Source organism: Phocoena sinus, chromosome 20, assembly GCF_008692025.1.
Source record: "Phocoena sinus isolate mPhoSin1 chromosome 20, mPhoSin1.pri, whole genome shotgun sequence".
Taxonomy (NCBI): domain Eukaryota; kingdom Metazoa; phylum Chordata; class Mammalia; order Artiodactyla; family Phocoenidae; genus Phocoena; species Phocoena sinus.
This window is the reverse complement of record NC_045782.1, coordinates 34,938,551-34,964,447: the sequence shown is the minus strand read 5'-3', so window position 1 is coordinate 34,964,447 and position 25,897 is coordinate 34,938,551. Positions and strand designations below refer to the sequence as shown.

The 25,897-nt window shown below is 39.0% G+C and overlaps 1 protein-coding gene across 7 annotated transcripts in view; it reads right to left on the bottom strand.

Moving 5' to 3' along the window:
* The window catches only part of SPOP (speckle type BTB/POZ protein), a 67,510-nt gene that overhangs the window by 15,006 nt on the left and 26,607 nt on the right, over positions 1–25,897 (bottom strand). For 4 of the 7 annotated variants that reach the window (XM_032616735.1, XM_032616737.1, XM_032616736.1 and 1 more), the window contains 4 exons: positions 5,245–5,387; positions 4,495–4,616; positions 2,433–2,584; positions 2,182–2,309 (listed from right to left, as the gene is read on the bottom strand). In XM_032616735.1, coding sequence (XP_032472626.1) covers positions 2,182–2,309; positions 2,433–2,584; positions 4,495–4,616; positions 5,245–5,322 — 480 coding nt within the window. In that variant the 5' untranslated portion in view covers positions 5,323–5,387. Of the gene's footprint in view, positions 1–2,181; positions 2,310–2,432; positions 2,585–4,494; positions 4,617–5,244; positions 5,388–13,289; positions 13,317–15,356; positions 15,406–25,897 lie in introns of all 7 variants that reach the window. The other 3 variants (XM_032616733.1, XM_032616732.1, XM_032616738.1) reach the window with 3 other exon arrangements.

Genomic DNA, 25,897 nt, shown 5'->3' with positions numbered 1-25,897 from the left:
AATATTCTATTGATAGAGGTGGCACAGGTCAGAAGGATAGAATTTGTACCAAAGGATGATCCAGCTCTAAAATGCACTAAGAACTTAGATGAGCTGCAGACATTTTTAAAACCCACACATTCAAAACACACCCCCACGCAACTGTCTTGCAATGCTGAATGCTACTAAGTCCACAGAGAGCCTTGGAACAGAAACGAGTCTCACTAGGCACAAGCCCAAGAACGAGAAGCAACACTCAGCACCTGTGGCCAATGGAGAAGTGTGAGAGGAACAGATGGCACACCTGGTCCGATGGTAAGAAACCGATGGCATCAGCAGAACCCAACAGACGTTTCCCTGTTCAACATCTCCTCGTTTCCAAAGTGTCATCTCACTTCCCTTCTAAGTCAGTAAGGCATTTCTAAACTTAACCACAGGATTTCTCCTAAGAGAATTTCATATGGGGAAGCAAAGAGAGAGTGCACCTCGGACTTAACTACAGGATGAGAGATTGCCAAGTGAGGGCAGGCCAACTGGTTTCCAAGTCAAGAATGTCAATACAAGGGCTGGAGCAGATGGAATGGATCTGGTGATGGTATAGAGGGGAAGCATGCAAGAAAAGGCTGGACCCACTGTGGACTTGAAAATGCTACAGTAAAGGTTTTGGTGTTGCCTAAAGCACCAGATGCATTATTTAGAGGCGATTTCTCTTCCTTCAGAGAGCAGTTCAAAAATTGGCTTTCATTTCCAACAGAAATTAGAGTTTTCCACTCTTCTAATTTTTTTCTGAAATATAGGATCTCTAAGGTGGCTGAATATTAAATTGATGGTTTGTTTATGTAACATCCAACATCACATAAAGCCACCTAACTGTTCTCATTTCTCCACCTGGGCAACTGAGTATGATCTATAACTACTTGGATTTATGTAGAATTCAAATTCCAAGTCCATCAGACAAAAAACAACTGCAAAATTTTATGTATTTTTACAGACGCCATCACTCTAGTATTTCCTTCTTTTACTTAGCAATTAAAAAGGAGAAAAGGTAGCTATTATGCAAACTATATTTTATGTATTCAGTGTGATATTTTAATAAACTATAGCTCCCAAATTTCCTAACCACCAGCAACTATTCCGTGGAAATATTCAATGAGCTGTGACTTGGAAAAGAAGCTGGCTACTGCTGGCCAGGCCTCGTCTACAAAGGGGCAAGGTTCCTAAGGGACACCTTTCCCACTGTGCAGGCGGTGATATGTCTATTATTTGACAGAGCACACTGCTAGCTGGGGAACTTGCCTGCACCTTCCCCATGCCCCAGTGGTCATTTTCATAAAGTGGTGTTGCTCAGGAAGCAGCTCCTTGACCATACGATGTACAGGGAATGCCAACATCCCAGCTGACTGGAGGTTTTATTCATTTCTTACACTGTGAGCTTATGAGTATTTATATATGTATTGGTAACAGCATGAAATGACCAATTTGTATATACTCACTAAAGAAACCATTTTTCAACTCACTCTCAGTTTGGGAATTTTACTTCAAGGCTTCTCCTATAAACCTGAAAAAGGCTCTTTAGGTCGTTGGGGAGAAAAGGACTCTCCTAACTGACTACAGATAACTCTCTTAGCTAACTATGAGTTAGAGAGCTTTAACCTTTTTAACCTTCACTCTAGAAAAAATGGTTCTCACCTTCCTATTTCACAATTACCAGCAAGACAAACTGGAGACACTCAACAACCGGTAAGAGTCATTTAGTTCGAAAAGCAGAAAAGGAAAGTGCTCTATCAAACACATGTGGACTTCATACTCAAGGAGGAGCCAGAAAGCTCAAGGAACAAATACATTTACATATCTAGTTGCTGGTCATTCTCCTCAGCTTGAAGTTAACAGTCCTTCCAAATGCTTTCTGAAAAAATCCACAAGGAAAAAGCCAGAATTCTGACGCAAGCAGCTAAAAAATCACACATACCAAGATAGGGCACAACCTTTGCTTTTAAGAAAGTAACAGGTGGAGAGCTGAGATGCCCGACAACCTTGAAATCACGGCACAGCTTTTCCGTCAGTCACACAAATTGCATTTGTGCAGCACCACTCCACTTGGGGATTTTTCTCACTCACCATCCTTGATACAATACAATTACGTCTACTGATACCCATCAGGTCTGGGAATTGCTACTCTCACAGCGGGGCAAAAGGACTCACCTCACAGAAGAGGGTAAGCTTGTCATCAGGGAGAAGGCCATTGGCCTCATCCAAGAGAAAATCTCTACGGATGAATTTTTTGAATCCCCAGTCTTTGCCTTGCACAAACCTATATGCCCGTTGACTCTCTGGAGTGAAAAAAAAAAAAGTTATATTTAGGATTACTCAAAAAACCGTATCAAATCCACAATTTGTCAATATATAAAGTTGCCAGATGTGAAAATAAAGAGTCGAACAAAGATAACATTTACCCATAGCTTTGGTTTCTTCTCCCTTGGCATTCAGGATGGAGAATTTGAATTTTGCTCGAACTTCACTCTTTGGACAGCTGACCAGTAACAGGTAAAGTGACAGGTAATCTTTGCTCTCTTCATCTAGCCCTTTTGGGTTTACCCGCAAACACCTACCCAAAACAGAAAAAAAAAATGTCGAAAGCATCCATGCTTGTAGGCTCATTAAAGGACAGGAGGGAACTAGAACATCCAAATCGAGAGGGAGATGTTAAAAAAACAAAACAGACCAACAAAAAAAAACCCCAGGCCCCATAGAGGAGATTCTGATTCAGCCAATGACTACTTGGAAATCACTTTTCTAGAGCAACCTGAGGCACCTTTTAAAAAGTAAACAATAAAGGGGCATCCTAGGATCTGACAACACATCCCCTGCATCTCTTCCTCTTTCCTCATAATCTCCCAAATCGGTCTTTTTCCCCCTAAAGTATTTTAAAATTCAGCCTAGACTCAATCTATTCTAATCCTCAAACTCAGGAAAAGCAGCCCCTTATTTTGCTGGGATTGCAGTGAAAAAATTCCAGGAAAAAAAAGTCAGTGAGCCTTTCAATATCACCTTGGGAGAGAAGAAGAATTCTAGAGAAATATGTTAGTAGTAAATAATCTTTTATAGATATTTTATCAATCTGGCAATAATATTCTAAGATTAAAATAAAGGAGGCAATATGGAGGAAGCACAGACAAAAGTAAACTCCCATTACACAGGGTAGAGTTCTAAGCCAGACTTCTAAACAGAGTTAGAGATGCCAATATGTTACCAATGGATCAAAACAAAATTCAGACAGAATAGGTTCAACTCAGTTAAGTTGTAAATGTCATTAGCTGAACTGCATGTGGTTCAAACACGGCTTCTACCACATATAATACACAGGCCATATGTATCCTTAGGCCTTGCCAGTGTTATAGCACCTCTTTCAAACAGGTGGCCCAATTCAGTGCTTCTCCAGGAAGTGCATATGCCACATACATCACTACACAATTGTGCTAAAGATGCGGATTTAAATACAATGCCTAAGAATAAGTCTTCTCTCAGCACCTAGTAGTACACTGCTTATGTACATGGCCAGAAAGTACTCAACAAAAGGAGAGTTGTTAAAACTTTTCAGTGGGATATCAGAGGTCAAAAATGGTGGTTCACAGATATGCGTTCTGGTCTTTGTAGAGAGCATATGGTTGTATCCATAACTGCCTGCCCCTCCTCAAGAAAACACATGGTTTGGATAGGACTGACCCCCACTTCCAGATCCTATTCCCCTTGCCACAGGGATCAACTGAGGGAACCTAGATCTAAACCGATCGGTGCATTCTTGGCCACACAGTTCAGAGGAATTTCAAAGAACTTGTGGGATGGTAGCGGGTGATGCTCATTGCTACTGCCAGTCACCCTTCAACCACAAGGGAAGCTAAGCTTGAAATGTCAAACAGTGTGGAGAGCAGGGCAGAGCAGAGAGCGATGGGGTCCTTAATCTAACCATTGGGCTGGCTGCTGGATCAAACTACCTTCAAAGACATCCTACACCATGGGCATTCCAGGTACATAAGTAAATAAATCTCCTTTATTGTTTAAAAACAGGCAATCTAAAAGTCAAGAGACATTACATTAAAATCTAGATCTCTTGCTTTTCTTGAAAAATCAGAAAATAGCGCTGGTCAGCCCTTATTCACACATGCCTCTAGTCAGCTGGAGCTGAGTAGCCACCACGTCTTTTAGAAGGACGTTCACTAGTTTGCCAAGTAGTCAACACTCGTACAACGTATGGACATTATTTACAACACTGGCTCTCTTTACTCATTTACATTACCCTACAGCCATTTGAGTTTGCTGATCCCCTGATATACTCATTGAATTAATTCAACAAATATACAGTGAGCATCTGTTATGTATCAGACACCAGGGAATACGTTAAGAACAAAACAAAGTCCCTGCCATCAAGGATCTTCCACTCTAGTCAGTATCCTGTGAAGCCAAGCAAAACAGGCAACTTATAGAAAAATTTTTATAGCTAAATGTAGTCTTCCTCACCATTTCAGTTTATCATTGGCTCCTGATGAAAAGGTTGAACTTTTAATGACTTCACCCATTTCCTCCCGGCAAAAGCTAAAGTTATTGATGGTCCACATGTAGGAGAATTTCACTACTTTGATCTGTTGATAGAAAACCAGGAAGCAATTAAACAGATAGTGGGCAACCTGTAAAACAAGGCTGGAGATCAGATAATTTTCCCCCTCCCTCCCTCTGCATAATCCCATAGGAAGACAGCACTGTTTGGCCAGCATGGAGGCTCAGCCTTTTCTGTCTCTCATCTACATTTTAAGAAATCTCACGGTGACCAACTGCTTTCATAACTTTTCTCAGCTTCTGAGAAACACTAGACGGAAAGTGAGAAAAACATGGGACAAGGTTGGGAAAGCAGGTGATTAAACCACACCTAAAATGAACCTCTGCTCAGAGCAGTTGTTTGATGATTTAGATGTTGATACCACTGCCTGGGGTCGCAATCTCAAACCTGGTTTCCCCCTAAAGTGCCCAACAGAGGAATACACTTCCATCAAGGTGGATGTAGGCAGCAGATCCAGGTTCAAAGATTCCCCTCTTTCAAGCTCCCGTGAACGCCTAGGGCATTCAGATTCCCCATGAAAACCAAGGCATGGAAAGCTAACAAGTACTTTATCTAACTATTTGGCAGGTATGATCCAGAGAAAGCAGGAAAGCCAACATAGAAAAGAAATCTGATTCCTTTTGTCCCCCAAAATCCTCCCAAGAAGCACCTACCTGTGTGTAACACCAGCTCTCAGCTACTGGGCCACTCGACATTTCTGCCGGAGGTGGAGGACTTGGAACCCTTGACATCGCCAGTTTGAAGGTTAAACAAGATTTCCAAAGTCAGGGGACAAAGACTTCTGTTCCTCTTCACCCTGGATGATTCAAGAAGCAAGAGAATTTTATTAGATTAATGGTATACTATCCTACTATTTCCATTTGACCTTCCAGAGACTGGAAACTTTGTCTCCTGCCTGGAATGCTCTACCCTTATCATTCAAATGGCTTCTTAGCATTCAATGTTAACCTCAGAGAAGATCACCTAACCTAAAGCAGTCTCATCACAATGACATCACCCTATTTTGATCTTCTGCACAATACTATTTAATATTATCTTACCAAATGAGTTTACTCAAAGGGTACTTAAAGTACATCCAGGAAAAGGCTACCTAGCATGGTGAACACCACATACAGCTTTACCACTGTATGTGGGCTCCTTCCCTTGAGGGTACAAATACTTCACTCCTAAAGGAAAATTACTTTGTTACCTTTCCAAATACCGTCTCATCTTCTCCTACACTTCAGTGCAAACTTATTATTAAGAATAAATAGTCTTCTGGGCTTCCCTGGTGGCGCAGTGGTTAAGAATCCGCCTGCCAATGCAGCGGACACGGGTTCGAGCCCTGGTCCGGGAAGATCCCACATGCCTCAGAGCAACTAAGCCCGTGCCTCAGAGCAACTAAGCCCGTGCACCACAACTACTGAGCCTGCGCTCTAGAGCCCGCAAGCCACAACTACTGAAGCCCACGCACCTAGAGCCCGTGCTCTGCAACAAGAGAAGCCACCGCAGTGAGAAGCCCACGTGCAGCAATGAAGAGTAGCCCCCGCTCACCACAACTAGAGAGAGCCCATGTGCAGCAACGAAGACCCAAAACAGCCAAAAACAAATTTTTAAAAAATGAATAGTCTTCTATTTATCAACCTATTGCTAGCCGCTCTCTGTAAGGGCAACATTTATCCCTTTCTTAGATGTTTTCCTTTCTCTGTATCATTAGAGATCTCTCTCCACTTACACTTCACTGGTATCTGATTTTCCAGATTCTTCTTGCCTTCTCTGTTCCACAGTATGGGGCTATAGGAACTCTCACACACTGCTGGTGAGACTGTAAATTATTAAGTATATCTGGGGTAGGAATTTGCCATATCTAGTAATGTTTAACCTACTTATACGTTAAGACTTAGTAATTCTACTTTTAACTCTATATGTGCTAAAGTAGTGGTTCGCAAACTTTAGGTGCATCAGGATCACTTGCTAAACAGATTGCTGGGCCCTGCCCCCCAGAGTTTTTGATTCAGAGGTTGGGCCCAAGAATTTCCATTTCTAACAAGTTCCCAGGTGACCCTGATATGCCCTGGAATACTTTGAGAACCACTGTCCTAGAAAAACTGCACACGGGCACAAGAAGACATGGACAAGGTCGTTCAATGTGGCAGTTTGTCTGTAGACAAACAAACTAAAAATCCATTAGGAGGGAAACAGATAACTAAATTGGGTTATTTCCATACAATGAAAAACTACTTCAGGATTTAAAAGTAATGAACTACATCTACAGCACCATGGAGATGAGTGAGATCTAACACGACACTAATGAAAAAAAGCAAGTTTTGGAATGTCACGTGCAGTACACTATTTATGCAAATTTAAGATTTATATATTATTTACAGATATATGCATAGAGGAGAAGTGAAAAAAATCATTGACAAGCTATGTATCAGATTCATGATGGGAGAGCAAGGATGAAGAATGAAGCTGGGAAAAGAATGTAAGACATTTCAAGTTGATCTTTCATGTTTTTTTAAAAATTAGGATGACCTGAGGCAAATATGACAAATGTCTTTTAGTTTGGGATGAGAGCTATTTTAGTATATACTACCCTTTGTACTGTTCTGCTTTATCTTTAAAATATATTTTATTGGGACTTCCCTGGTGGTCCAGTGGTTAAGATTTCACCTTCCAATGCAGAGGGTGTGGGTTTGATCCCTGGTCAGGGAGCTAAGATACCAACCACATGCCTCTCGGCCAAAAAAATCAAAACATAAAACAGAAACAATACTGTAACAAATTCAATAAAGACTTTAAAAACGATCCACATCAAAAAAAAAACTTAAATACAATAAAATATATTTTATTAATTGTGGCAACAGTGTAAGGATGTACTTACTCCACCATATCATACATTGTCTGGTTTACAATATACAAGGGAGAAATTTCTTTCCTGAACACCTGGTCTGTTTTCAGCTATGGACAGACAATATGAAACTATATCTGATAATGCTGCTCTCTTTGCTTGGCTACTAGGAAGCCCTGAGACAAATCTGACCCATCTCTTGAAACTACAGGCTCATATGCTCATTCTACATGCTATACTCTATACAGGCTCATATGATCCCTCTACTATAGCTTTATTATTATTTTATTTTATTATTTTTTGGCTGCATTGGGTCTCTGTTGCTGCGTGCAGGCTTTCTCTAGTTGTGGCGAGTGGGGGCTACTCTTCGTTGCTGCACGTGGGCTTCTCACTGCGGTGGTTTCTCTTGTTGCAGAGCACAGGCTCTAGTTGGGCGGGCTTCAGTAGTTGTGGCATGCGGGCTTCAGTAGCTGTGGCTTGTGGGCTTTGGAGCACAGGCTCAGCAGTTATGGCACATGGGCTAAGTTGCTCTGAGGCATGTGGGATCTTCCCGGACCAGGGATCGAACCCGTGTCCCCTGCATTGGCAGGCAGATTCTTAACTACTGCACCACCAGGGAAGTCCGAACAGCTTTATTATTTTCTTAACATTGTTATTCACTTTGCTATAATTCCCTGAACTGATTTATTTTACTGCTTGATATATTAAGTATTTCTGGGAACTGCCTCAAATCCTTCGTAGAAAGAGGTATAAATGAATATCAAAAAAAAAATCACCCAACTCACATTCACTGGCCACTTAATAAACATGGAGGAGGAGTAATAAGATACAGTTGCACCCTCACAGAGTAATACCATCAGTATTACCAGAGTCCCCATTGGTTTTAACACTATCCTACACGTGTTTATAGTTAAAACATCCCATGTAATCACACATGAAGTTAAGTCTTACATACATGATGTGCTATTTCACTTAAAACTAAGCAATGCAATGGAATTTGGGCCTCCCTGGTTTGTGCAATCCAGGATTCATGATAATATCAAGAAAAGAGACCTGTGATCAAGGTAGACTTGCATTTGATGGAAAACATATTCTCACAAAACTGTTTAATTTATCTAGTAGTGAGTAAATGCACCTTAGGCGGTTTTACAAATCCCAGTTACCATTACTGCCAGTAGGAGCCAGAATGAATTTTCAAAATTCCCAATTAAAACTATCTTTTGAGTGGGTTGGAATGAAGATGTGAATTTTACATGTTAGTTAAGAGCATAAAACTTGGCTCTGTAGGTGTGAGGTGCAGGCTCAGCTCTATATTGATAGATCATAAAATACTAATTTGAGTTTATTTTTGAAGTTTAAAAAAATACTTCAAATTTATCTAACAATTAACAAGTTAAGAATTCTCTAAGCCTAAGAAAAAGACAAGTTTAAAAACCAGTTTATTTTAATGGCTTAACTGTTGCTACTGAACCATGGTCCATTATCACAACCAGGAAAAAAATACAACCTTGGTCTTGGCCATTTTTATCTATCTTTTTTGCTTCTCACTTATTCTGTAGAGAAGTCTTTGGTTTCTTTTAAAATATCACCAACCTTTCTTCCAATTTTTAAAAGTGTCCAACCCAGCAGTCAGTAGAACTGGAGAATCGGCTTTAGACTCTGAGGAGGTCTAACCACACAATCTGCTGGGAGGGAAATCGACTAGGACAGCACAAACCTAATTAATTTCACTCACAGCAGGCACCATGGGCAAAGTGTTCATAAGCAAAGTAGCCTCCCAGTACGTGAACTCTTCAGCACTTCATGCCAACTGCTGCAGATGCCCAGCAGAAAAACAATTTTAGAAAACAGGAGGTCTATTTGAGGGTCATGGTTTGAGAACCTTTGTAGGAGACAACTAGCACCAAAATATACCGTTCCTGGCTTCAAACAAGTTAAAACAAGACTGCCCAAGTTCTCTAATGAGAAATTTATTTTCCCAGGCTTAGCAAACTTCCCAGTATGCTGACAACTCAGAGGCTGAACATATCTGTTATATACCACCATTTATTTTCCTGTTCACTCTATTAAATCCTGACAATTTCATGTTGTTTAATATAATACACAAACATGCACAAACTAGATGGCTGGGAACATGGTTTCTTGCCAAAGAATGGTTTGTTAGGGACTTTTTAAAGCCTGTAACTATTTTTTCTCTTGGTTTAAAGCCTGGTACAGTTTCCAAGTAAGGAAAAATCCCAATGTTGTAACTATTTTAAACTTGAGAGACGTTTGCATTTTCCAAAACAGAAGATGCCAAAAAGACTTGACAAAAAAAAAAACAACAAAAAACAAAAAACAAAAACCCCAAAACTATAGAAAGAGTTGGGTATATTCATTTTTGAGAAACTTTTGGGACCTCAAAGGAATGTCTGTATTTCTTCTGTTACAAGTGTCCTCAATCATATACAGCCCAGGAGGTAATAACTTCTTTCTCATTACCCCAAGGACAGATTATTACAGGTCATACTGACTTCCTCTCTTGCAAGGTTTGAATGACTTCTGAATATTTGTTATGGGTAAACTTTTTGCAGATCAATCTACTCTAACAAAACACTAAATGCACTTTTTCTTTTCTGTTTATTTTAATTTAGAGACACTTCTTAAAATGAAACCAAGGACAATCAAAAGAGACTTCAATCAGCAAAGGAAAGATGAGGGTTTATCATGTCTCATGTCTCATGTCAGGTTCATGTTTCCTAAAATTTACAAGTTAAAGATGACTGCTTTTTTAAAATTGAGATATAACTGACATGTAACATTGTATTTTTTAAAAATTCTTTAACAGAGGGAGTTAGAATTGAGTGAATCTAAAGATCAAGAAGAAAAAAGTCAATAGCCTAACAGAAAAATGCGCAAAGAACAGCCAATGGTTTACAGACATGTAAAGTATCAATGGTTCTTAAATATGTGAAAACATAAATGCAAATTAAACCACACATTAATTCACCCAGTGAATTGGCAAAAATTAAAATGTTTGATAACACTTGCCCAGGATAAGGAGAACATTTCTGATTAGAGTATAAATTGTTATAAACTTCATGAAGGGAAACGCGTGTCAGAATGAATAAGAAATGCATATACCCTTTGATCCAACAATTCCATGTCTAGAAATTTATCCTACTAATATATTTAATATGATAAATATAAAAGGTTTTTCAATGTGGCACTATGTGTAATCACAAAAACATGGAAATAACCTGAAAGTCCATCAATAAGGGATTGATTAAATAAATTATGATACAGACAATGTAATAATAAAGCTGTTTAAAAAAGGAATGGGGAAGCTCTTTCTACCTAAAGAGGCAGAAATATTTATGTATGTATGTATGTATGTATGTGTGTGTGTAAGATATCTCTGTCTGTAAAGCTACACAAGACTCTAGGGACACTGGTTACTTCCAAGGAAGGAAACTGGGTACTTGGGTGGGAAGGAGAATTTCCACTGTTCCCATTTGTACTTATTGAATTTTGAACCATGTGAATATATTACCTTTTCAAATAATGAATAAAAATATTTTAAAAGGAATTAGCAGACTTCACAATTAATTCTTCTTGGTTATGAGATGGCTTATAAGTCAGACCCTTATGAGAAACAAGACAGGAATTCTTCAGTGACTTCCACTCCTATCCAAATAAAATCTACCTTTTGTCATGACTGCCAAAGCTTCAGTGTACCTCCCTGACCTCATCTAACACTTACCCTTCTCAATCACCATGCTTTAGTCACTCAGGCCTTTAATTCTACTTGGTAAACACATCAGGCTCTTTCCTCAGCCTGGAAAGCTCTTTCTTCCCTCAGATCTTTTCACAGCTGGCTCCTTCTTGTCATTGAGCTGTCCTACCAAATGTAATATCCTCAGAGAGGTCATCCCTGACCACCAGATCTGAAGCAGTCCCCACTTCTAGCCTCTTTCATTACATTACCCTATTCAAATTTCTTTTTTAATACCACTATCTGAAATTACCTTGTTTTCATATTTTCACTTGTCTACGGTCTCTCCCACTAGAAGTTAAGCACAATGAGTGCCTAAAATGGTATCATGACAGGCACTCAATAAATATTTGTTCAATGAAATTGCTGTTGACTAACTAGACTACTGTCTTTTGGGATTATATTTTTCCTTAATGAGCTCTAGTTAAAAGATTAAAGTTTGGGAGTTGCTGAATGAGTAACAGCTATAGGAATCCAAGCATACTCTTAAAACAAGAAAATATTTTAAAAAGAAAACTATCAGTTGATCTCCTATTTTGAAGAACTAAGTTAATACATTCCAAAACTACATTCTTCTTTGATTAAAAAAAAATCCAAGAAAAGTTGGGAGAAAGAGAAGTGTGCAGGGCTAAATGGGAAGTTCTTGAACCCATAAGACAATAGCAATATAAGCACATCTTCCAGGATAAGTCGATCCTGAAAGAACCATTACAGCAGCTGTCAGAAACTGAGGACCTCTCAGTTATTTCCAGTTAAATTCTATACAGTAAAATTCCAATATACTGATAAAAATGAGGCAGATTCTTAGCATTTATTTAGATTTGATCTATAATTTTCGTATCTGACACGGGGTTTGATTCCCTTAAAACTGACATGTAGAGAAACAATAATTAACATTAAATATATACACGTGTACACATGTGTACAGATATAAAGAGAGACAGGGAGACATACCTTTAAGACCATGTATAGACACATTAAGTTTTTTCTATACCAGGCTAAGATGCAGAACTTATTTTCTACCATAGCCAAATATTTAACTAAGAGTTCAACTGTTCTTGCAACTGTTGTGTATAAGGGAAACTTAGAAGAAACTATTGTATATAAGGAAAACTCAGAAACAAGTATAGTATTACATATGCATGTCAGTACCTTTAAGGTTTTCCCAGTTTACAGATCTCTTAGGCAAGCATAGACTCTGAAATGACTGTGAGGATTAGACATGCTTTTGTACATAAAAAGGCTATTTTTCCTCCTTCTCCTCAATCTAAGTGTTACAAGATAAGAGTTTTATAGAAATACCCCAGCTAGTAAAGTTCATCCAAAGTCAAAATGAAGAGGAACAAGAAGATACATGAAAGAATTTCAAGTCGTGGAAAGCAGAGGAGTAAACAACAGACTGCTCCCACTGACTCCCAAACCTCATCATGTGCTGGCTGTTCACAGCCTTACTGCCCTTCTCTATAGGTTATAAATAACTACAAAGTGTCCTTGTCCCCAAGGAGACCTCAGCGACCGGCTCAAAGGTTAAAATATGGCATAATTCTCAATATGGATGCAACTTTTCCAGTTAGGAAAAAAAAAATCGAAGAGCAGAAAAATTTATTGCCAATTTAAGTTAAGGGCTACGGAATCATTCCCTCCCCCTAAAAACTATCCATTATGTAAGAGTTGTTGATTAGCACGATTCCCTACCCCAAAAATACGTCCAGGGACAGCATGCTCTGCTCCAAATGCAGAGGTCTGTCCTGGAAAGAGGTAGGTGCCATTCAACTGACTTGTAGGATTGCGTCTCCTTAGACCTTAAAAAGACTTATTGAGTTTTTGTTTTGCTTTTTAATTTAGGCACAAATGACTACATCTACATAACAACATAGAAGGAAAAAATTCCCGTCTCCACTTGGATGCAGGGTCCTGCAGCATAAACCATGATGGCTGCAACAGGCACAGGTTTCACAAGGTCTGGGTTCTTTCCATCAGGTGATGTGCTGCTGTTAATTACTAACCCCCTGCTAGGGAAACAAAAAAAACCCTCCTCCAACTGCTTTTAAAAAAAAAAAAAAAAAAAAAAAAGGCAGATAGGGTTCATAGGATTAAGCTTCTCCACACATTACCTTCAAAATCCATCATCTGGGAGATGTCTGAAATAGAATGACATGAATCCAGATCAGCAAACAAACCTGACTATAAAGGGGCTATTTCACTTCAAAGTGGATCTCAGTTCCAAAGGAAAACACCTTTAGAAATGAAATTAGATAGGCAGAGGCAATCAGCAACTCCTCTCTTTTCACAAATTATAATAATGTGTTGATTCCACTGAATGGCTTGGGCAAAAATCTCTGGGGCCACAAAGAGCAAACTTAGGAAAGATGAAGATTTTAACACATCCCACATGTTATCAAAGACTTCTCCTCTAGGTTGAGAAAATTTATTCTAAAACAAGAGCTGGAACAGAATTTTAAAAAAGAAGAAGGAAGAGGAAGAAGAGGGAAAAAACCTTATGGCTAAGAAGACTCTCTTTATTACATAATTATATTCCCAAGCTGTTTTGAGATTTGAGAGACAGTTTTTCACCTTCTCTCTCCCCTCAACTACAATTATGAAGAACCTTATAAAATCAAATAGTAAACAGATGAATGCCTTGGCCTTAACACAATTTAAGCATGTCTAATTTGCAAGGAATTCAGAAACAGAAGAGTCATTTCATGAAACAAATAGGCAGAGTTTGCATAACCCCACAGGATCCTCTGGCCTTTATAGAAGCCAAATTCAACAAGCAGTTCTCTTTGGCCATCGATGTTTCAGTCAAGCCATTTAAAAATATTTCTTGCTAACACAGTCTGGCTACAGAAAGGGCTCAAGGAATGCATACCAAAGAATAAATTCTAAACTGGTCTTAAGGTATATAATTTGGAATAACTTCATTAACTTAGAAGCTGAAAAGACCCATCTGCTCCAGAGGATTTGGTCTACTACAAGGGCAACCGATCCTCTTCAGCATTTACTACTACATACTATCTAGCAGTACAGAATTCGGTGTTCTCTGGAGACTCTTACCTTTATGAGTGACACTCAGACCTCTCCCTACCTATGAAAGAGAGATTGAGATATATGTATGCTTTACTCTTCTCCTTTAAGTATGGTCTTAAGTAAAGAAATCTGATGATTGTTTACATGGACCCATGTTCCTTACCTAGAAACCACCTGCAAAAAATAAATTCTCCCTTCTTCCAAAGTTATTAAAAAATAAGCCAATTTCTATGTTAATGTTAAGGTTCTAACTAAATTAAATGGGACAAAGGATGAGCAGGAAGTTCTCAGTTCAAAGTGTTCATTCCAAAATTCATGACGCAAGGAAAAAGTAAAACCACACAGGCAGACAAAACAGGGGAAAGTTAGACAGAATGTCCATCTTAACACAATTTCCTGGCTCCCAATGATTTTTGTCAGAATTTAAAAGATTAAAATGCAATAACACCTATTTTACCCAATAAAACTGTGTAAAAACATACATAAGCATTTGAGGCAAGAATCTCATGCCACAAAGCAAAACTTTTAAGATGGTAGCCAGAATGGTAGAAACAGTTGTCTAAGTTACCCATAGAGAGATGAGCTCTAAGGTTCATACACAAAGGCAACCTGCTCAGAATCAAACTCCTTTTATATGTAGAGTAAAAGGGAGCCCATGAATTGCTTTAAGGTATCTCCTTTTATAAGCTGGAATTCAAATTTCCCTGAAGATCTTTTCTCAGGAGAAAAATAATCTTACTCTAAAGTCTCCATATCATGTATTATAAAAAAATTTAAATCCAAACATCTTTTCTCTTCTCCATCATTAGTGTAAAGCCTTATCCTGTATGTACTAGTCACCAAAGAAGATCTGAATAAATAACTATTGTTTACTCCAGGAAAGAATATTTAGAATAAAACCTCTTTTGAAACCATTTATGAAAAATGTTTCTTTAACACTGATTGTAATGCTCATTATTTTTTAAAAAAACTTACATGCTCACCTTATATGACTTCCAACTATACATACTATCTGCACTGAAATGAAACAGTAGATTGCACTACAAGATGTGCATTTTTTAAAGTCATGATAAATATTTCTATGCATTTCATTCCACTTCTGTCCTCATGATCTTAAACTATATTTAAAATTAAACTATGTAAAAACTCACCAAGTCAGTAGGAAGACTCTAATTTGTCTTGTCTAACAGGAAATCTTTGCTGGAAATAGAGATGATGAATCAGACTTAACAAGATTCTGAATCTCATGCAAGTCTTTACTTACTTAGGCTATTCTGAAAAGGGAAAATCTTACAAAAGCAGGTGATACATTAGCTAGGATTTACTAGTCAAAATTACCATTCTTATATCTCATCACTAGTTCTGAGAGCTCTATTTTCTAGTCATCTCTCAAAAAGATTATACTTAGAAATTAAAGTCAGAAAAATTCAAGCTAATTCCTCTAATGAACTGGCCTATGAGTACAGCAAAAATGAAATAAGTGGCTTGCCCTGTGTCAACATTTACAAGAGGGGAGTGACCATTTTTGCCAGCTACTTCACAAAATGCTAAAAGAATTACTATCAAGTTTCTACGTAAAAAAACCCTTTATAAAAAGTGCTCTGGGTTGACCAGATGGCTTCACAGGCAAATTCTATCAAACATTTAGAGAAGAGCTAACACCTATCCTTCTTAAGCTCTTCCAAAATATAGCAGAGGGAAAAACACTCCCAAACTCATTCTACGAGGCCACCATCACATCACCCTGATACCAAAACCAGACAGAGATGTCACACAAAAAAGAAAACTACAGGCCAATATCACTGATGAACACAGATGAAAAAATCCTCAACAAAAGCCTAGCAAACAGAATCCAACAGCACATTAAAAGGATCATACACCATGATCAAGTGGGGTTTATCCCAGGAATGCAAGGATTCTTCACTATATGCAAATCAATCAACGTGATAAACCATATTAACAGACTGAAGGAGAAAAACCATATGATCATCTCAACAGATGCAGAAAAAGCTTTCGACAAAATTCAACACCAATTTATGATAAAAACTCTCCAGAAAGTAGGCAAAGAGGGAACCTACCTCAACATAATAAAAGCTGTATATGACAAACCCACAGCCAACATCATTCTCAATGGTGAAAAACTGAAACCATTTCCTCTAGGATCAGGAACAAGACAAGGTTGCCCACTCTCACCACTATTATTCAACATAGTTTTGGAAGTTTTAGCCACGGCAATCAGAGAAGAAAAAGAAATAAAAGAAATCCAAATCAGAAAAGAAAAATTAGAACTGTCACTGTTTGCAGATGACATGATACTATACACAGAGAATCCTAAAGATACTGCCAGAAAACTAGAAAACTACTAGAGCTAATCAATGAATTTGGTAAAGTAGCAGGATACAAAATTAATGCACAGAAATCTCTTGCATTCCTATACACTAACGACCAAAAATCTGAAAGAGAAATTAAGGAAACACTCCCATTTACCACTGCAACAAAAAGAATAAATTACCTAGAAATAAACCTACCTAGGGAGACAAACGACCTGTATGCAGAAAACTGTAAGACACTAAACAAAGAAATTAAAGATGACACAAACAGATGGGAGAGATATTCCATGTTCTTGGATTGGAAGAATCAACATTGTGAAAATGACTATACTACTACCTAAAGCAACCTACAGATTCAATTCAATCCCTATCAAACTACCAATGGCATTTTTCACAGAACCAGAACAAAAAATTTCACAATTTGTATGGAAAAACAAAAGACCCCGAATAGCCAAAGCAATCCTGAGAAAGAAAAACGGAGCTGGAGGAATCAGGCTCCTGGACTTCAGACTATACTACAAAGCTACAGTAATCAAGACAATATGGTACTGGCACAAAAACAGAAATATAGATCAGTGGAACAGGACAGAAAGCCCAGAGATAAACCCACACACATATGGTCACCTTGTCTTTGATAAAGGAGGCAAGAATGTACAATGGAGAAAAGACATCCTCTTCAATAAGTGGTGCTGGGAAAACTGGACAGCTACATGTAAAAGAATCAAATTAGAACACTTCCTAACACCATACACAAAAATAAACTCAAAATGGATTAAAGACCTAAATGTAAGACCAGACACTATCAAACTCTTAGAGGAAAACATAGGCAGAACACTCTATGACATAAATCACAGCAAGATCCTTTTTGACCCACCTACTAGAGAAATGGAAATAAAAACAAAAATAAACAAAAAGGACCCAATGAAACTTAAAAGCTTTTGCACAGCAAAGGAAACCATAAACAAGACGAAAAGACAACCCTCAGAATGGGAGAAAATATTTGCAAATGAAGCAACTGACAAAGGATTAATGTCCAAAATATACAAGCAGCTCATGCAGCTCAGTATCAAAAAAACAAACAACCCAATCCAAAAATGAGCAGAAGACCTAAACAGACATTTCTCCAAAGAAGATATACAGATTGCCAACAAACACATGAAAGGATGCTCAACATCACTAATCGTTAGAGAAATGCAAATGAAAACTACAATGAGGTATCACCTCACACCGGTCAGAATGGCTATCGTCAAAAAATCTACAAACAGTAAATGCTGGAGAGGGTGTGGAGAAAAGGGAACCCTCCTGCACTGTTGGTGGGAATGTAAATTGATACAGCCACTTTGGAGAACAGTATGGTGGTTCCTTAAAAAACTAAAAATAGAACTGCCATATGACCCAGCAATCCCACTCCTTGGCATACCCTGAGAAAACCATAATTCAAAAAGAGACATGTACCACAATGTTCACTGCAGCACTATTTACAATAGCCAGGACATGGAAGCAACCTAAGTGTCCATCAGCAGATGAATGGGTAAAGAAGATGTGGCACATATATACAATGGAATATTACTGAGCCATAAAAAGAAACGAAATTAAGTTATTTGTACTGAGGTGGATGGACCTAGAGTCTGTCATACAGAGTGAAGTCAGAATGAGAAAAACAAATACCATATGCTAACACATATATACGGAATCTTAAAAAAAAAATGGTTCTGAAGAACCTAGGGGCAGGACAGGAATCAAGACACGGACGTAGAGAATGGACTTGAGGACACGGGGAGGGGGAAGGGTAAGCTGGGATGAAGTGAGAGAGTAGCACTGACGTATATACACTACCAACTGTAAAACAGATAGCTAGTGGGAAGCAGCTGCATAGCACAGGGAGATCAGCTTGGTGCTCTGTGACCACCTAGAGGGGTGGGATAGGGAGGGTGGGAGGAAGGCTCAAGAGGGAGGGGATATGGGGATGTATGTATACATACAGCTGATTCACTTTGTTATACAGAAATTAACACAACATTGTAAAGTAATTATACTCCAATAAAGATGTTAAAGAAAAAAAAAGGGCTCTGGGTCAATTACACTGAAGCAAGATAACGTTGAAACAAAGCCATATATCCTATGGTTTTAATGAACAGCTGCCACACTGAGGTGGCTGTTGAAGACTGGTGAGGCATCTTAGCTAAACAACCCCCCCCCCCTAAATAATCTAGCATAGCCTACAAAGTCACTCAAAACAGAAACAGGGATAAGAGTGGTTGCAAGGGTTCTAGGAGTATAACCTGGGCAGGAAATTCTGGTGCTATCTTCCTTTTTGTGGGAAAATGAAGTACTGCATACACTGTGGGTGATTCTTAAAAAACAGCATCTTGGGACCTCCCTGGTGGCTAGTGGTTAAGACACCACGCTCCCAGTGCTGGGGGCATGGGTTGATCCCTGGTTGGGGAACTAAGATCCCACATGCCACAAGGCACAGCCAAGGAAATAAAAGAATTAACAATGTACTGTTAATAAACCGATAAAAAAAATTTACTATCTCCTCTTTGCTGCTTTCATTTCAAAAACAAAAACAGAATCTTTTCCTGAAAATGTAAATGCTATCTTTAACTGGTACCCTGGTACAAATAAGCTCCTCTTACTTTGGTTAACCAAGTCTAGTTACTGTCAGTAATGGAATGAGCCCTCACCAAAAACTGTACTAAACTATTGACTCTAAAACAGGACAAGTCACGATCAGAAGATTTAGAGTAGCAAGAGTCAGGCCGAATTCATTTAACAGATTATTTACTGCACACCAACTGTGTTTAAGGTTTTGGCTTCTCAGTTAATTTGCTAGAATGAACACTTTTAGGCCTAGTGGATTGGCAAAATTTAGAGTCTGACAATACTGATAAGGACTGGGAGGAACAGGAACACTTTCACACTGTTGGTAGGAAGACATATTAGTACAACCACGTTGAAAAACAGTTTTTTCTTATCTAATAAAACTAAAGATTGGGACTTCCCTGGTGGTACAGTGATTAAGTATCTGCCTGCCAATGCAGGGGACAGAGGTTTGATCCCTGGTCCAGGAAGATCCCACATGCTGCGGAGCAACTAAGCCCGTGTGCCACAACTACTGAGCCCGCATGCCACAGCTACTGAAGCCCGCACGCCCTAGGGCCTGTGCTGTGCAACGAGAAGCCACCACAATGAGAAACCCACTTGCCGCAACTAGAGAAAGCCTGAGCGCAAGAATGAAGACCCAATGCAGCCAAAAATAAATAAATAAAATTTTTAAAAATGTTAAAAAAAATTAAAGATCCATTGTTCAGTTTGTTAAAACCTAAACAATTCTACCCCCAAATACGGCCCAGAGAAAGTCCTGCACATGTCCATCAGCGGACATAAATAAGAACACGCACAGCAGCAGTGTTCCTAACAGCCAAAACATCAACAGTAGAATGGATACACAAATTGGGGTATATTCATGACAGGGTTCTACATGGCAATGAAATTACGGTTCTACGTAACAACATGGATGAACTTCACAAACATACAGTTAGACTCTGAAAGAAGACATAAAAGAACACATATAGTATTATTCCATTTAATGTATATAAAGTTCAAAAACAGACAAAACTAAGTTATATTGGTTTGCAATGAATCCTAGGTGGTAAAATCACAAAGGAAAGGAAACTACTATCACAAATGTCAGATTAGTGACACCTGGGTATGGGTTATGATCTAGAAGTAATACACAACACAGCAAGCTTCTTCTGGGTGCTGGCAATGGTATATTTCTAGGTCTAATTGGTGGTTATGTAAGTACTTGCTTTTTTTTCTTTTTTTTTTCTTTTGCGGTACGCGGGCCTCTCACTGCTGTGGCCTCTCCCGTTGCGGAGCACAGGCTCCGGACGCGCAGGCTCAGCAGCCATGGCTCACGGGCCCAGCCGCTCTGCGGCATGTGGGATCTTCCCGGACCGGGGCACGAACCCGTGTCCCCTGCATCAGCAGGTGGACCCTCAACCACTGCGCCACCAGGGAAGCCAGTACTTGCTTTTTATAATTAAACTTTAAACTATACAGTTATGTTTTGTGTATTTTTCTATGGGTTATATTTCAAAATAAAAATGCATTAAAATAAAATCATAATCTAAAATGCATTAAATATGCAATAAAATTACCCAATAGAGTATATGTGCGTGTGTGTATGTATCTCCTCCAATGTCTGAGGGTGAATATAGTGTATTGCACAGAATATACCCTTGATGTTTTTTTTTCAAAGACAGTTCAGGATGAGAACTCAGTAATAAAAGCAGGGCCACCCAGGAATGAATATCTATAGACAGGCTTTCCTATTATACATTCTTTCTCTGAATTTAAATGCAATACCTAAGATCTGCATTCCTGCGAAATTTTCGGTACTGACACAAATGTTTAAATCTATGTATGACTACTCACCAGGAGCCATTAGTTAATATCCAAATTATTATAAGATACAAACAAAAGCTTTTGAAAAAGCAAAGCCAGGACACAAGTATTTTTTGGTATTACCTTTTTAGTCTAATCATGTCCTCTGATGGAACCTCCAATGATTTCCATCTCAACTCTGAGTAAAAGCCAAAGTCCTTACAATAACTGAAAAGGCCCTGCACAATCTGGACCTCATTACCTCTCTGGCCTCATCTCCAATTATTTTCTCCGGAGTTCACTGTGTTCCAGCCACACTGGCCTTCTCTGCCGCTGTTCCTCAGACAGAATAGACTCATTCCTGCCGTAGGGCTTTGCATTTGCCCTTTCTTCTACCTGGATAACTCTTCCCATAGATATTCTCTTGGCACACTCCCTCCCCATTGCTGGGGCTTTCCCTAATAACCACCATCTCTGTGAGGCCTTCCCTGACACCCTTAAGCATGTCATCCCCTCCCCCCCAGCCATAATCCTATTTCTCCTGCATTGCTTCATTTTTTTCTATAGCACACAAAGTCATTTACCACACTTTACCTGAGATGTAAGAAGGCAGACTCTTGTCTGTTTTGTTGCTGTACCCAGACAGTGTCTGGCAAGTGGAAGATCAGAAACAAATACTTATTTAATAAATGACTGAATTAATCTCCTCTTCTTTTGGATTTCTAGCCTTGAAAGATTAGACAATAACTTTATACATTTGAAAAAAAGAAGGCTTCCCTTCTCTGTAAGTCAAATTTATTAACAAAGTTTGTTTTACTAACAAGTTTCAGATTTGTGCTCTTATTGGTACTGAGTCACAGGTAAGACTTACAAAAAGCTGATACAAACTAAACTGTATTTTCCCCTAAAACAAATGTGCAGTGTATGTTTTAATGACGGCAATGCTGGGAGAGCCCAGAGAGACAAAAGACAAGAGCTCTCCTGTACTGCTGGTGCGGGTGTGCACTGCCATAACCACTAAGGGAATTACTCAACAAGATGTAGCAACGAAGACTGAGTGATTGCTTCCTTTATTTATACTTTTCATTAAAGTTTTTTTTTTAATGAGCATATTTTCTTTAAAGTCAGGAAAAAAGGTGTGTTAAATAAAGAATTATGCAAACAAAATATAATTTCAAGAAGAAGGTTCTTTATATTATATTTTGATGCCCACAGAAACAGTAAAGTCTTCTGTTATGTATCCAGATGAAATATCCCAAGACGGCGACTACAGTTAAAAGAAAAAATTATTTTTGACTTAGGAACTAAAACTTTTTATAGCAGAGTTTCCAGAGTGGAAGGGAAAACAAAACCCCATGGTGTTAGTATTCCACATAAGAACATACTTTTATTCTAAAGAAAGATTTAAAATAGGAACATTTCTCTGCAGCATAAAACATGGGATTGACAGGATAAAGAGCAGGTAAAGAACTCCACTCAAACTTAGTGATTACAACATAAGGAAGAAAAGTCACTGAACAATTAATTCACTGCCTACTGAGTGATTACACATACTTCTGAGTATACAGATAGAGCTTATACTTTTGGTGGAACACTTCACCTAAAATAAAGGCAGAATAAGCCTAGATCCGAAGGTTACTTTCCAACCACAATAACTCGTGACGTGAACCATATCCTAGGACATAAACAAATCTGAAAGAAAATACACAGGCACCTGATATTCTACAGTTATATTTATTACTAAGATTTCCATTTTAAGGTCTTATCAATTACTTTTAAAAATACTCAGCACATAAATTCTTAAAGATAGTTGATATATTCAAGAAAGGAAGTCCTACTCAAACACTTCAGCTGGCGGAGTGTATTATTAGAGAAGAGTAACGGTTTTCATTTGTAACACTTTAACATTCCAAGTGCTCAAAGCTCTGAACAGGATCCACCTTTAAAGTGGGAAAAAAAAAAAAAAAAAAAACCCTAGAACATAAAAATTAAAAATACACCCTGGGACTTCCCTGGTGGCTCAGTGGTTAAGAATCCGCCTGCCTGTGCAGGGAACATGGGTTCGATACCTGGCCCGGGAAGATCCCATATGCTGTGGAGCAACTAAGCCCGTGTGCCACAACTACTGAGCCCGTGCTGTAGAGCCCGTGAGCCACAACTACTGACCCTGAGTGCCACAACTACTGAAGCCTGTCCTCCACAACAAGAAAAGCCACAGCAATGAGAAGTCCGTGCACCGCAATGAAGAGCAGCCCCCGCTCGCCGCATCTAGAGAAAGCCCGTGCACAGCAACGAAGACCCAACGCAGCCAATAAATAAGTAAATAAATTTTAAAAATACACCCAACCTCACAATAATGACTAAAGTATAGTGGATTAAAGACTCCAGAAAAAATATATAAATGAAAACTGGGACTTCCCTTGTGGCGCAGTGGTTAAGAATCCACCTGTCAAAGCAGGGGACACGGGTTCCAGCCCTGGTCCAGAAGATCCCACATGTGGTGCTGCAACTAAGCCCATGCGCAAACTACTGAGGCTGCGCTCTAGAGCCCACGAGCCACAACTACTGAAGCCCGCATGCCTAAAACCCGTGCTCCACAACAAGAGAAGCCACCACAGTGAGAAGCCCATGCACCACAATGAAGAGTAGCCCCTGCTTATCACAACTAGAGAAAGCCCGTGTCCAGCAACGAAGACCCAACACAGCCAAAATAAAAAGAAAAGAAAACCATTGGTCATTGAAACATATGGTCCCTGAACAAAATTTATCTGTAATAATTCTAATCTAAGGTAAAGGCTTACTTTTTTTTTTTTTTTTTTTTTTGCGGTACGCGGGCCTCTCACTGTTGTGGCCTCCCGTTGCGGACCACAGGCTCCAGACGCGCAGGCTCAGCGGCCATGGCTCATGGGCCCAGCCGCTCCGCGGCATGTGGGATCCTCCCGGACCAGGGCACGAACCCGTGGCCCCTGCATCGGCAGGCGGACTCTCAACCACTGCGCCACCAGGGAAGCCCAAAGGCTTACATTTTTAAAATGTCTAATTTGTCTAAGAATGCTCCAAGAAACTCTTTCATAAGTATCAGCTACATTTGGTTCATGATGAATTTGTAAGACAAGAATTGAATGAACTAGGTTGGCGATCAACCAACTAAATACTAGTCCTATATTTAATGAGTGGGAAGTATTCTAGGAGTTAAAAAGTAATGAAAGAAAACATATAACGGAGAAAGGGAAAACGTGAGTAGTTACTGATGTTTATGAAAATCAGCTATTGGATATGAGACAATAAAAATATAAAATGTTAAATGCAAAGGTTGCCAAATTTATCAGAGTCCATAAAGAATCCACAGGAAAAGAACATTTCAGAGCCTCTGGCCTTAGTAAAAGAAAACTGACATTTCAAGTTAGAGAAGGTTTTCCTCATCCCTTCCTCTCCTTCAAATGATGATTGTGAATACCAAAGTGGTAAACCAAATGGGAGAATTCAAATAAGATATTTAGGACAAAAATCAAACCACCCAAGCAGTAACAAGGAAGAAGGAGGAGGAGGAAAACACCACATGAGGTGGTTGTTTACTGAAGTTCTGTCTGCAATGGCAAAAAAAAAAAAAAAAAAAAAAGGAAACAATTTAAATATCCATCAAAGGGGTTTGGGAAAACTGTGAAATATTCATACAGAGAAATTTTAAAATTAAACAGCTGAAATGAGGGACCTAGACCTACATGCATTTAGATGGATAGATCTTGAAAAACAAGAATAAATGAAAAAATGACTGCAATAGAATTTATTTATACATTCACACACACACTCTGCACAGGATGCACACTACATTTATGGTCATAGATTGTCTCTGGGGAGTGAGGTGGGAAAAAGAACTGAGAAAGTGAATGAAGAGGACTTCAGCTGAAGGTCTCACAGTCTCTCAACTTTTTCTTCGGCTTTCTTTTTCTTTTTTTTTTAAATATTTATTTATTTATTTGGCTGCGTGGGGTCTTAGTTGCAGCATGCGGGGTCTTCGTTGTGGTGCGGGATCTTTTGTTGTGGCACACGGGCTTCTCTCTAGTTGCGGCGCACAGGCTCCAGAGCGTGCGCACAGGCTCCAGAGCATACGCACGGCTTAGTTGCCCCTGGGTATGTGGGACCTTAGTTCCCTGATCAGAGATCGAACCCCTGGTCCCCTGCACTGGAAAGCAGACTCTCAACCACTGGACCACCAGGGAAGTCCCCCAAAACAATGAATTTAGAGGGAAAAGCAGATTAGAAAAGCTTTAAAAAGTTGACATCAGAGTAGTCTGAATCAAACCAAAAAAGCCAATGAATTCAGTCCAGATCTTCCCAATAATAAAAAATTTAGCTCTTGGTGAAATATTTTCCCCAGTTGATGGGAACACAGCACCGGGGTTACTTAAGCAGAGGGAGTAGAGAGACTGACATTATATACTTCAGTAAGAAAGTACATTTTAAATAAGGATAACACTCATCCTAACCCAGTATATCCTCAGAGACTGTCAATCCTCACAAGGAACCATATTTCCACAGAGCACCTTCTCCTTCCTGTCCATCATCTACCTCTAACCTGAACACCTGTCCTCCCACTTTCCCTAATTTTACTCACTCTCCTCTAAGACCAACCTCTCCTTCAACCACCTCAAAGTATAGTACCTAAACTCAAAGACAGATTTTTAAAAAGAAAACTTGAGACTTTTGGAAATGATTTAAATGCTTTTCCCCCCTTTCAAATCTGTTTTTCCTCCTTCTTGCTTCACTTTTTCCATTTCCCAACCTGTTTTTTTTCCTTCTTTTCTCTGGCTAACCAACAGTTGCTTTCAACTGCTAGCAAGCCTCTGGCATGTTTATACTTTTCCCTTCTTAAGGAAAAGATACTCCAAGTAAATCAAACAAAATGCCTCTCCATAGCCCAAGAGCAAATAAAGGGAAAATAAAAGTAAAAAATACTAACCATATTTTGC